General features: G+C 36.4%; 1 protein-coding gene across 5 annotated transcripts in view; it reads left to right on the top strand.

Moving 5' to 3' along the window:
• Positions 1 to 7,800, top strand: part of LOC107789259 (pumilio homolog 1) — a 28,798-nt gene extending 20,998 nt beyond the window's left edge. For 2 of the 5 annotated variants that reach the window (XM_075228014.1, XM_075228013.1), the window contains exons 8-10: positions 5,112 to 5,306; positions 5,793 to 5,967; positions 7,607 to 7,796. In XM_075228014.1, coding sequence (XP_075084115.1) covers positions 5,112 to 5,306; positions 5,793 to 5,967; positions 7,607 to 7,737 — 501 coding nt within the window. In that variant the 3' untranslated portion in view covers positions 7,738 to 7,796. Of the gene's footprint in view, positions 1 to 5,111; positions 5,307 to 5,792; positions 5,968 to 6,915; positions 7,341 to 7,606 lie in introns of those variants that run through there. The other 3 variants (XM_016611032.2, XM_016611034.2, XM_075228011.1) reach the window with 2 other exon arrangements.
• The last annotated feature ends 5,012 nt before the right edge of the window (positions 7,801 to 12,812 follow it).

Here is a 12,812-nt window from a genome sequence, read left to right as displayed (position 1 = left end):
CGGCATTAGAGTACAACCCCCAAGACTAGGTGGCACAAGTACACGAGCCACTACTACAAATCTCAATACATGAACAAAGCTGTCCGAAATAGTAAAATAGACAGGGAATGGTAAAAGGACAAGGACTCGGGAACTACGAAATGAATCCATGGAGTGCAGCTCACCCTAAGTCTTCGTGCGGTCACCCAAGCTCAATCAAGAGGCTCCGCTAGCACCTAGATGTGCAGAAGCGTAGTATGAGTACACCACAATCGGTACCCAGTAAGATCAAGTCTAACCTCGAAGAAGTAGTGGCAAGGCTATAGGCATCATGATACTTACAACACATATAAATAACAGAGCTTTGAACTGAAATAGCTTACTAGTTATTGCCTTCGCTTCGGTTTTCTAATTGCACTACCTAGTGTTAGTTTTGTGTTTTAGCTTGTTTATTTGATAGGTTTGCTTGTCATTGCCCTTTCCTTTATCTTTCTTGAGCCGAGGGTCTACCTGAAACAGCCTCTCTGCCTTCTTAAAGGTAAGAGTAAAGTCCGTGTACACACTACCCTTCCCAAACCCCTTGTAGGAATACACTGGGTTTATTGTTGTTGTTGTTGAACTGAAATAGCAAGTAATCTCATGAATAACAAGAATCGAAGATATTAGCAGTTGGAAGGTATAAAGCATGCTTTTTCAATTCAAGAAATAATCATAATGCTGCTCATATATAATATTTAAAGATGGCATGCTTCAATCAACGGAGTCGAAGCTCCTAACTAGCATAAATAGATGGCATGTAACGATTAGCATCTAAATAAATGCATCTAAATTAGTCTAGGAGATTTATGCATGCTTAAAACCGGTACAAGATCCATGTACTACGATACAAAATTCATGTATCACCATAACCCGATACAAAATCCATGTGTCGACCAGATACAAATTCTATGTATCGACCATGCTCACAGGGCCCAAAGTCTTGTACTTTTTAGGTTTTGCACCTCTCAAGTACAAAGAAGAGAGAAAAACAAAAGCACCCCGCTAAAGGTTTTCACAAAACTAGCGAAAGCGTTCTTCAAACTCACGTTAGAAGAATGTAAGATGAAAAGAAACCTCACTCACGTTCTTCAATCCCGCAAGATTGCAAGAAGAGTTGAATGAAGGAAGAACAATGAAATAAAAAGTAAATCACGTTTTTGAAGCAAGAGCTTAGAAAAACTAATCACTCCTCTTTATTTTCAGCATATTATGCCCTTAAAATGGGCCTTACAATGAGTAAAATTGATAAGGTTAAGGAAAACAATCCTAATTAAACTAGAATAAGAGTAAGGCTAAGAAAACCTATCCTAACTAAAATAGGATAAAGAATTCTAGTAAGAATGAGATACCAACTAACAGTTCTTGTTTGACTAGAACTACAAATATTATTCTACTAAAACAAGAATTAAATTACTAGGAAGCAAGAAATACGAAATCCTAATCTTTAAGGAAAAAAAATCCTAATCTTGATTGGATTCTTGGACTTCTTGAATTTTTAGCTTTCTTGATCTTGCATCATTCTCCCCTGGTTGAAAAAGACTCGTCCTCGAGTCTATTACATCTTGCTAGTTTATCATAGAGCTTCTTCACGTTGTAAGAAAACTTAGAACGTGGTCAAACTAAATCCCACTTTCTAAGTTTCAATTTTCTACCAAGCCTTCTCCATGTAATCTTTCTATGTTGACTCTCAAACTTCAACTTACAATATGAAGTTATTGATGTTAGAACTACATGAAACTTAGCCAACTCCATGTCTAGCTTTGAATTAAACATAGATATCAACGCTCTTCTTGAGACTGCATCAATTGCTATGCTTGTAAACCAACAATCACTTTGACGATGGCCATATATATTTATGAGGTGAAGATATCTTGTTTCTCCAATATACCTCAAACTCTCCATTATCCACTCCTTTCTAGGTAATCCTTCTTCTTGTTCATGCATATTTTTATGGACTTTAGGATTAACGCAATATGCCGACTTGTTTGGAATGATAAAGTCAACAATCAAGTCAATATTGTGTTAAGCATCTCTTAAAGGCGGAAAGTCAGTGACACACATGGCTGGATACTCCAATGGATCATCATAAAACTTTGGTGGTAAATCCTCAACTTGTGGATCCAATGCATGTTCCTTGTCTCTTTGATATTGGTCTTCATCAGTTTTGTCCTCTTCACTCCCTAGATTATCTGAATATTTATCATATTGGGCATGGTGCATTGGTGCTCTCATGTCTTGGTCACCTTCAACCTCTTCAACTTGCTCAATATATCTTGCTCTATGCGGTTGAATTGGTGGATAACGAAGTGGTAGACGTGGCAGTTGCACTGGTATGTTATGTGGTGATTGAAGCACCAAACCTTCAACCAATTCAGTCAGATGCTTTATTGATTCCGTCAAGCTATTTAGCTGCAATTTAATTTCTTCATTGTCTCGTTCAAGGACTGTAGTTCTTAATTTCTGAATTTTTAATTGAAGATCCATTGAAGAGGATCATGAACTTGCTATTTTCTTGTTTGGTGACACGATGAATAAGATAGCAAGTCAAGAATTCGAACCTGGAACCTGTGCTCTGATATCAAATTGATGTACTTTTGAGGTTTTGCACCTCTCAAGTACAAAGAAGAGAGAAAAACAAAAGCACCCCCGCTAAAGTTTTTCACAAAACTAGTGGAAGCGTTCTTCAAACTCATGTTAGAAGAATGTAAGATGAAAAGAAACCTCACTCACACGTTCTTCAATCCCGCAAGATTGCAAGAATCGTTGAATAAAGGAAGAACAATGAAATAAAAAGTAAATCACGTTTTTGAAGCAAGAGCTTAGAAAAACTAATCACCCTCGTTATTTTCAGCATATTAAGCCCTTTAGATAGGCCTTACCATGAGTAAAATTGATAAGGTTAAGGAAAACTAATCCTAATTAAACTAGAATAAGAATAAAGCTAAGAAAACCTATCCTAACTAAAATAGGAATAAGAATTCTAGTAAGAATGAGATACCAACTAACAATCCTTGTTTGACTAGTATTACAAATATAATCCTACTAAAACAAGAATTAAATTACTAGGAAGCAAGAAATGCGAAATCTTAATCTGTAAGGAAAAGAAATCCTAATCTTGATTGGATTCTTGAACTTCTTGGATTTTTAGCTTCTTGATCTTGCATCACAAAGTAACATGGGTAATCATTTGACTTTAGAGGGACGAATCCTTATCCAGGCACAAAAAGGAGCTTAATAGCTCACATATAATCAAATATCGGGTGATTATGTCCTGTGTGCCATAACAGTATTTCATCTGATGCCTTACCTTTCGTGCCAGAATTCACAGTCCAAATCAAGTATCCATATACAAAATATATGCATTTGCTCAAGAATTATAGACAAAAAATGCACAAGGACTTGATAAAATCATACGGATATGTGCTCATGGAATTTCTATATAGCAACGGATAATTTAAGCAATTCAACATATCAAGAATAAGTTCCCATGCCTTCCTAAATAATCATGAACCTAGGCATGATCTTTAACATGACTAAGGGAGTGAATGTAGTCATAAAAGCCAAACAAATCATGAGTCAAATGAACACATAATTAAAACAAGGCATAAAGTATCCAAAATCTACCCCGGGCATATGTAAACTTGGAAAGTGTATATACTCTCGCCACTCCGTATATACACCACCCCGAATACCTTAAACACATAGCAATCAAGTCAAATCCTAGGGGTTTCCCTCTTAACAAGGTTAGCTAAGAGACGTACCTCCACCCGGTAGTCTTCAGTCTTCCAAAATAGCCTTTCCTCTCAAATCCACCTCCGAATGAGTCGAATCTAGTCAAATACAACTCAATAATGTCAAACAAAGCCATAGGAATCAATTCCAGACAATAAAGTTCGAATCTTTAATCAGATCCCCAAAAGTCAACAAAAGTCAACCCGTACCTACACGGTCAAAACCCAAGTCAAGGGGTAGATCTCGACTACCCATAATCCAATGAGTCCAAATATGTGATTAGATTCTAAAACCAACTCCAAATCGACCTTCAAATTCCCAAAATACACCCTCTTAAGTTGTAGACACAACACCCAAAATTTCCTTTAAAATCTATGCTTTTAGGTGTAGAATTCCATGGAAAAATAAGATATAAAGTCAAATCCAAGTGAAAATTGCTTACCTTTAATGATGTAGTGAATTTGCTCCTCAAAATCTCTCACTCTTGAAGTCTAGGGCTCAAAATATGAAAAAGTAGATAAAAGATCCGAAATCACAACTTAAATATTCTGCCCATTGATATGCATCGGGATCGCGACACATCCCTCACTATCACGAAGGTAAAAAATCTGCCCTGCTGAAACTCCACTTCGCGAACGCAAAGTACCTTATGCGAACTCGATGGCTACTCCGGCATAGGATCTACGGTAAAAGTGCTAACATCTAAAACATATTCTCAACTAGTATGTATCCCCTATGTAGATCTTCCATTGTGCCCTATCTTCACTAAGTCTGCATGGATCACCAGAAATTGTAGGTCCTTCGAAACAATTTCCTTCTCTGTGATTTTGGGTCTAGCTTGTCCTCTTTTAACACCTTCACTACCATGGTTTCACACCTACGGACCGGTGCATTTGGAGTTCGAGGCAGACATGACTAAACCATCTCAAGTCCTCGATGTGTGCTACTTGAACCTTCTTGTGAATGTGATCATTTCTTATCTTGTATGAACATACATCGCATCCACATCTCTGCGACATTCATCCTACTGTCATCAAACTCCCGTTACATGGTTGGAATATTTGGCCCCTTGCCAGCGGCACCCCAAGTCCTCTTAAAATGGCTGTTAACACTTACTTAAATTCCATGTTTATTGGGTGTAGAATTTTTAAGGCTTAAAATTTATGCATCTCATTATTGGCGAATGTGCCAACTGTTTCTAGTTGCACCCATAGTAGAATGCATTCTCGTGTCTCAGTGTTGTGCCGTTGATAAGAATCAGACATAGGTCATCAGCTCTCCCATTTTGAGGGGTTTGGTAAAGGGATTTGTTCTCACAATGTGTTCGACAACTCCTCAAGTACTGATGTGTTTTGTAACAGCATGTATTGGAACATGGAAACCCAGAGGAGCGCACTTCTATAATTAACAAACTGATGGGGCAGATAGTTCAGATGAGCCAGCAGAAATTTGCCTCGAATGTTGTGGAGAAGTGTTTATCCTTTGGAACTCCTGAAGAACGCCAGACCTTGGTAAATGAGATTCTTGGCTCTGAAGATGAAAATGATCCTCTTCAGGTTTGTTAATTTTCAGATCCTTCCATTTTTAGTGGTATGCTCAAGCTTACTTAGAGTTCTCTGTACCATTTGGCTGTCTAATTTAAACAAGATCTATTTCGATGTAATTGCTCTATTTAGGTGATTGAGCTTTATACTGTAGATGGATTTCTGAGAACAAATAATCATTGTTCACAAGCATTTGGCTTCTTAACAACATTTTATAAATCTTTAATTATAAAAATTAAATAGTACTTTGTATATAGTTTCTAAGTATGTGATTTTTTCTTTAATAAAAGGGATTGATGTCTAAATTGTAAATTCATGGTGAAAATTACATACTTTCACCTCGTACTCCAAACCCCGTCATTATCTTTCACCTTGTCTAAATTCATGAAAATTTGGGTATTTATGAGCAATTGTCTTTCAACTTCACGCACTAGGAAATATTTCGCTGGTGTTCATAAGTGCTCTTTTTTATTTATTTTTAAATGATTTAATGTGCAGGTGATGATGAAAGATCAGTTCGCAAACTATGTTGTACAGAAAGTGCTGGAGACGTGTGATGACCAGCAACTTGAACTGATTCTCAACCGAATAAAGGTTCATCTAAATGCTCTGAAGAAATATACCTACGGAAAGCACATAGTTGCCCGTGCGGAGAAACTAGTTGCTGCTGGAGGTATTCTTTCTTTTACCTCCACTCTTCTCACCTACAAAGTCATGTTTTTATTGATTTCAAGTGATATGGTAGTGAATCCCTTACAATTTTGTGAAACAAAATTGAAATTAGCAGTATTCCAACTTTTCACCTGTCAATTATTATTATTATTATTATTATTATTATTTTGCTGCAAAATTGTCTATAATTAGACTGATTAATATGATCACGATGGGCTAACAACTAAGTTACTCGGACTCTTCACTTTCCACGCCACACCCGTGTCGACACGACGTGGGTGTGGGTTTGGGATTCGTACCGGATCTGGTCAACCCATTTTGGGTATTTTGACCAAAATCAGCGGAGAAATTCGGGATAAATACAATGATTTCTGAAGTCAAAACAAAGGCTAGGGTGAAACCGAAGAAAATGGAGTACCTTGTATATAAAAATTTCTATGCCAGTCCTTTCCTTTTATCTCCTTCGCAGATTCTCCTGTTAATTGATATTTTCTCCTTCTCTGAATGCCTTGTAAGTTTTTCACACAATATCTCATAATTTAGATATATTTTATAACTCTATTTTTAGATATTTAAATTATTTTTAGTCGAATCCCCACACCCGTATCCCTACCTGGATCCGTATCCCCGAATTTTAAAATTTAAATCATGAACGATGCGACTTCTAAATCCGCACCCGTATCGGACACCCGCATCTGAGTCCGAGCAACTTAGGTTAACAATATATACACCTTGCTTACTAGGTATCTCTTTCTTCTCTAATTATAGTTTTGCCAAACTCTAGTCTCTTGATTGAGATGCGCCCCCACCCAGACACCTCAATTCCAGAACTTTGTAGGTAAATGTAAGACTTGTTTATGACTGCCTGCCAATAAATGCTATGGTTGCAAAGTGGTGCTCTTGTACAGTGTGGACGTGCATTTTTAACTAGGTGTTGCATTGTTTGCAGAGAGGAGGATCAGTGATCTGGCTTCTTATTCTGCTTAGATAGCATAGGAAGGAAACTGTACAGCTAATTGAGGCTAGGATGAGTGTCCTCGCCTTTGTTCTGTTGTAGCTTTGGCTCTACCTGTTATCATGGAGCACGTTAAAAAATAAGAATGTTTGTAGTACATGAGTTGTACATTATTAGTTTGAGGTATACCTAGAGTCGGGTTAGCCGTTAGGTGAGGCTCAGATGGTAAACATACCTGATGCCACTGGCGAGGAGATAAAAGTAACTGTACAAGGGTGTATAAAAGAAACTGTAGAAGTCTGGTCGTGACTATACAAACGTTGCCTTGTGCAAAGCCTGTGTTTTTTAGGTTAGCATGAGGTTTTCCTAATGTATGGATGATTATTTTCCTTTCGAAAAACAAACTTTTGCTCCTTTAATCTGTTGCAATTACTGTCCCTCGTTTCTCTGCTTAGGAATTGCATCAGAATTATTACTGTGCCTCGTTTCTCTGCTATAGAATTTCATCGGAATATGTTGCCTGTAACCATAGCACCACACGGCTGATCATGGTAGCAGGTGAATGCAGAGTTGCTACTTGGCTTTTTTATCTCCAATTATTGTTAGTCATAAAATATTGAATTTGGAAAACAGGATTTCATAAATCTCCTGCTGTCTTTTTGCAATGTTCACATTTTCTTTTCAGGATCCAATGTTGCAATTGTTAAATCTAGGTCACTGCACTCCCAGAATTATTCATCTGCGCTTTCCAAGTTGCCAACGAGAAGAAATAACCCTATTTCTTGCATTTTTATCCTCTCTATGAGTTGTCATTGAGAAAGACAGCTTTTATAGTTTCATAGTTAGTAAAGATAAACAATTAGGAACTAGAGAACGTGACAAGAGAAAACATTACGCATATTCGTGCTCCACTTGAGCATCTAGCATGAATCAATTACATTAGTTGCTCTGCTTTGTATGTCAAACTTTCAAATATTATACAGTGACCAAAAAAATAATAATAGAAAATCAGGATGACACGACTGAAAAAGAGAGGTGGGGCATAAGAAATGACTGATTGCAAGGTGGGTTTGACAAACATTAGCTCATCTACATGTGGTGACACATAGGCTTAACATTATTGGGCTGACAGTCTTTCGTGATGTCTCTTGATTTACTCAATATTTTCAATTGAATCATTATCAAATTAGAAAAAGGCAAATGGTTTAATAGTCCCAAAACTTGCACCGGATTTTAAATCGTTATATAAACTTTCTTTTTTATTTTAATACTTCTATTTAATAAATAGTATACTAGAAAAACATCTGATTTTGCCGATTGTATTGTTGATATGCAAAACTGTGTGCTAATCACCATTTTCTCCATTTTTACACTACCAAAAACTTCAAACAACGAAACCACCACCTTCATCCATCGAATCCGCCAGCCTGCCAACGGAGGATTTTTTCTAATGATCAGTCCGGTGAAATAATTTTAGTGGTAGCCGTTGGTATTGACAGTGAAGAAGAAGAGAAAAAAGGGCAAAAATGGGTTAAACATATGTTAAACAAAAGAAAATAAAAGGTTAAACAAAACAAAAGTGGGACCCATATGTCACATAATAAAATGTTAAACATTGACGTGTCATTCATGTAAGAGCGATTAAGGGGCACACTCAACCGAGAGTGTTTATTAGTTGTGCTTTTATCAAGTAGAAGTGTTAAAATAAAAATGGAATTTTATTTTAAAATTCGGTGTAAGTTTAGGGAGCTATTAGGCTAGTATGCCTTAGAAAAAACCTATCTTTTGCTAACAAAGCATGTCTTAAAACAATAACTAATTACTAATTATATAAATCTTCATTATTTATGTGACACTGTTTAAGTCTAATATTTCTTGTAGCAAGTTTTATGTTGGCTGTTAATTTAATATTTTTACTACTACTCCTATTTTAGTTTAGCATGATGATAATATGAGTTGAGCTTAAACAAAGAAGTGAAAATTTATATCGCCCACACCAACTTTGTTTAGGACTAAGGCATAGTTGTTGTAATTGGTATTATTATTTAAGTCTAATATTTTTTTCAAAAAAATTAGTTTAACTAGCATTATTAGTTCTTTATATACCAAGACTTCTACCAAACATTAAAGACTTCAAGTAAATTTAATATTATTGTTCAAATTTAATCCCAATTAACTAATATCACGTATATAAATTTTTTTGTTCCTATTATATTTTTTCGCAAGGTTTGTTTGAATTTTAAGAGATTGTAGTCTTTCAGAGATGATTTTCTTTTATTTAATTTAAATTTATCTCATCCTTTTTTAACATCTCCATCGTTATGGTTTCACGCTTAGAGAAAAAGTGAATTTAGAGGTCGATTAGGACGTCACCAAATATCTCAAGCAATCTTTTCTTATTTTATCCTCGGTATGTGCTACTTACACCTTCTGCCAAATGTAGTCATATTTATCTTGTATATGTGTTACACCCCATGTTTTCGTACGTGAAAGTACGTCATAAATAAATTGATGGAAGCTCGGAGCTAAAATACGATCCGAGCTAAAATACCCCGTATTTATGGACTAGTACCATACAAGGTACCACATGGTCATGATAGTAAGGTGTATAAAGTGTATTGAAAGTGAGTAGTATTTTAAGTAAATTGAGATAATTTCTAATTATGTAGATAATGGAATAATTATTGATTTTAATGGGAAGCTTAGCAATTAATTAAAATGTTGGTGGTTAATTGGTTGGGAATGGATAGCCAAAAACGTGGCAGCAACTAAATCACTCTTACTTCGTGAAGCAAGATGGCACATTAAAAGAGTCTTGGGGATTAGTCATCACCTAAGTGGGGCCCACACCCACTAAGGTAAAAAATATCTCAAAAATTTACAAAGAGAGTCATGTCTAATCTTCATAGTAATGTGAATTGCTCCAGCAAAATCATACAAAAATAATAGTAATGTGGGTTACTTCAATGATTCATACGAGATTGCATTTTACTAAGAATATACAATAGACGGTGCAATCTTTCAATGATTCATACGATATTACATCTTAGCAAGAATATACAATTGACAGTGCAATATTTCAATGATTCATACGGATTTTTCCCTACTTTGATCCGCCGTTACGTATTTTCGCAAAAGAGAATTGGCTCAAGTATGTTAAGGCTATCCCTTCTTTCCTTTTGGCATGATCTATACGACACGAACGAAACAAACAAATGCACAATTTTCATAAATGACTCTATTCATAGAAATACTAGGGGTGTCTATATTCTTGATTCCCCATGTGAATTATTATTATATATTCTGTTCATGGGTCTCGAAAAAATACGTATTTGATAAAATTTATCCGACATGCATATTATTTTTATAACATTCCGAGAAAATCTTATTAACGTATTTCTTATGCATTTCATGCATTTATACATGTACATTGACCCATGACCAGATGGCGTTATATACGCGTATATTATATGTATATGAGATATGGGAAAAGGTTATGGCGTTATATACGCACCACCAACTGATCAGCTAGTATACGTTGATGAATTGTCCACAGTGGCCGAAATGATATGATGGGATGCCCTTAGAGGCTTGATGATGTTATGAACACATATACATATGCATAGTATGGCATTTATATGCATATGCATGATATTATAAAAATAAAATGATTCACAGAGCTATGCAGACGTACATGTCGAGTCTTTTACTCCATGTTTCTCTCATGTCTATTATTTACTGATTTTCATTCCTTACATACTCGATACATTATTTGTACTGATGTTCCTTTTTGCCTGGAGACGCTGTGTTTCATGCCCGCAGGTCCCGATAGACAAGTCGAGAGCCCTCCAAGTAGGCTATCAGCTCAGCGAAAGATGTTGGTGCGCTCCATTTGCTCCAGAGTTGCTTATTTAGTCAGTATGATTTAGACGTGTATTGTTTGGTATGGCAGGACTCTATCCCGACCTTTATGACAATTTTGTATCCTTAGAGATTTGTAGACAAATGTCATATACGTAAAAGATTGTATAGCCTTGTCGGCCTATGTTTAGTGTACGAGTAGTTATTTTGGTCTTATAGACCCGTATGTCTTATGTATAAGTTGGTTTTACATGTTATATTCTACTTATCTCACGGCAGCATTTTCGGCTCAGTTATCTATGATAGTATGATATGAAAAGACACGTTATGTTGGTACTCGGTTGAGTAAGGTACCGGGTGGCCGTCACGACTCATCGGTTTGGGTCGTGACAAAAGTGGTATCAGAGCAGTTCTATGCTAGGGAGTCTACAAGCCGTGTCTAGTAGAGTCTTGTTTATGGGTGTGTCGTGCACCACACTTATAAGCAGGAGTCTACAGGGCATTTTGGACTGTCACTCTTTCTTCTCACTTTAGATCGTATGATAGAGCTCAGTTGTAAGAATTCGAACTCCTAAATTCTGTTTTATTCGTAATACAACGATACCTACATCCAGAAAGACAATTGCTAAGAGGTTATATGTGGCTGTGGAAGAGTTGAGTCAGAGGAACTTGATTTTTCATGATGCTTATGATGAGTAAATGTAAGGTCTTCAGCAGAACATGTGGGGTACTAAGACGCGTAAGCTTCTTGATAAGCAGCCTTAAGGCAAGAATATCTATCCATCCATATGGTGAAAAGTAATGAGAGATTCAGAAGATAGATACAAGTTTCAACAATAACAGAGGTATGTACAATTGGCCACACCCATCTCATTTATGCCTTACGGGGGCTAACAAAAATAGTATAAGAGAAGGACGGATATTAGGATCCGGCTGGGTTTAGAGTGACCAAAATAGTGGATGGATTATTTGCGTTAGCTGACATTTTCGAAGGATATTGCAAATGTGCTAATACATCTCCTTGTAAGACACCCAGATGGTGCACACTAAAATCGTACAACTAGATATGAGTATTAAAAAGATAGGCACTAGAAGCCTCGAAGGGATAGATATTACCTTAGTGTGGCTCCCGTCCGTAGTAGAGAAAGAATGTTAGGCAACCCGAGGAGCCTGTGGATAGAGCAAGGGGAACTAAAAGCAAAGGGAGTATCTTGCTTAAGTTCTCAGAATAAAGTGATAGACAGAAATGCTAGCAGGGAAATAAGAATAGAGTTAATGAACCATTATGAGTAAGATATGATACATGGATAACAACAGTAGATAAAAAAATAACAGTATTACTGAGTCTATAATCAAGTGAAGGAAAAGACGAGAGGTGACAGGCTTTGAGACAACAAAAGAGTATAGGCCATGAAGTCATATCCTCTTTTCGAGAAATAAGTTCATGACTCTAACGTGATTACCAGAAGAAAGAGTTAGACCCTAAAATAATAGAAATCAGTATGGACTGGTGAACAAGATAAACTAAACGTGAGTAAAGGATTGAGTGATTGGATAATAGTCAGCATCATGAGAATTTTAGATTATGTTCCGGCGATAATAGAATGGACAACGGAAGAAGATTCATGAGAAATTCAGAGAATGGTTATTCAGGAAGACACTTCCTTAAAGCAAGCAATATGAGCAAAGTTAAGCTTAAGGGACTGTATGTTCCAGTTATACTAAGTGTCACCAAGAATGCGATAAAAATGAGAAAGGGATGAGATTACACTCATTCAAATCCTATAGATATGCTATGATTCCAGAACATTATGCAAGCACAACGTCATGGAGAGGAAGTAAGGGTTCCTACCCAAGATGTTATTGATAGATAAGGAACCAGTGCGAGACGTAAGTTAAGACAAAGGAAATAACCCAAGGAAGATTACGCGGAATATTGATATGAGAATGGGCCAACGAGTAGTTAGTAGTTGATTCAGGAAGAGCCTAGTTATGGCTAAACAAGAGGACACAAACAAATCAACAGATTG

Source organism: Nicotiana tabacum, chromosome 13, assembly GCF_000715075.1.
Source record: "Nicotiana tabacum cultivar K326 chromosome 13, ASM71507v2, whole genome shotgun sequence".
Taxonomy (NCBI): Eukaryota; Viridiplantae; Streptophyta; class Magnoliopsida; order Solanales; family Solanaceae; genus Nicotiana; species Nicotiana tabacum.
This window is presented reverse-complemented; position numbering and strand designations above follow the sequence as displayed.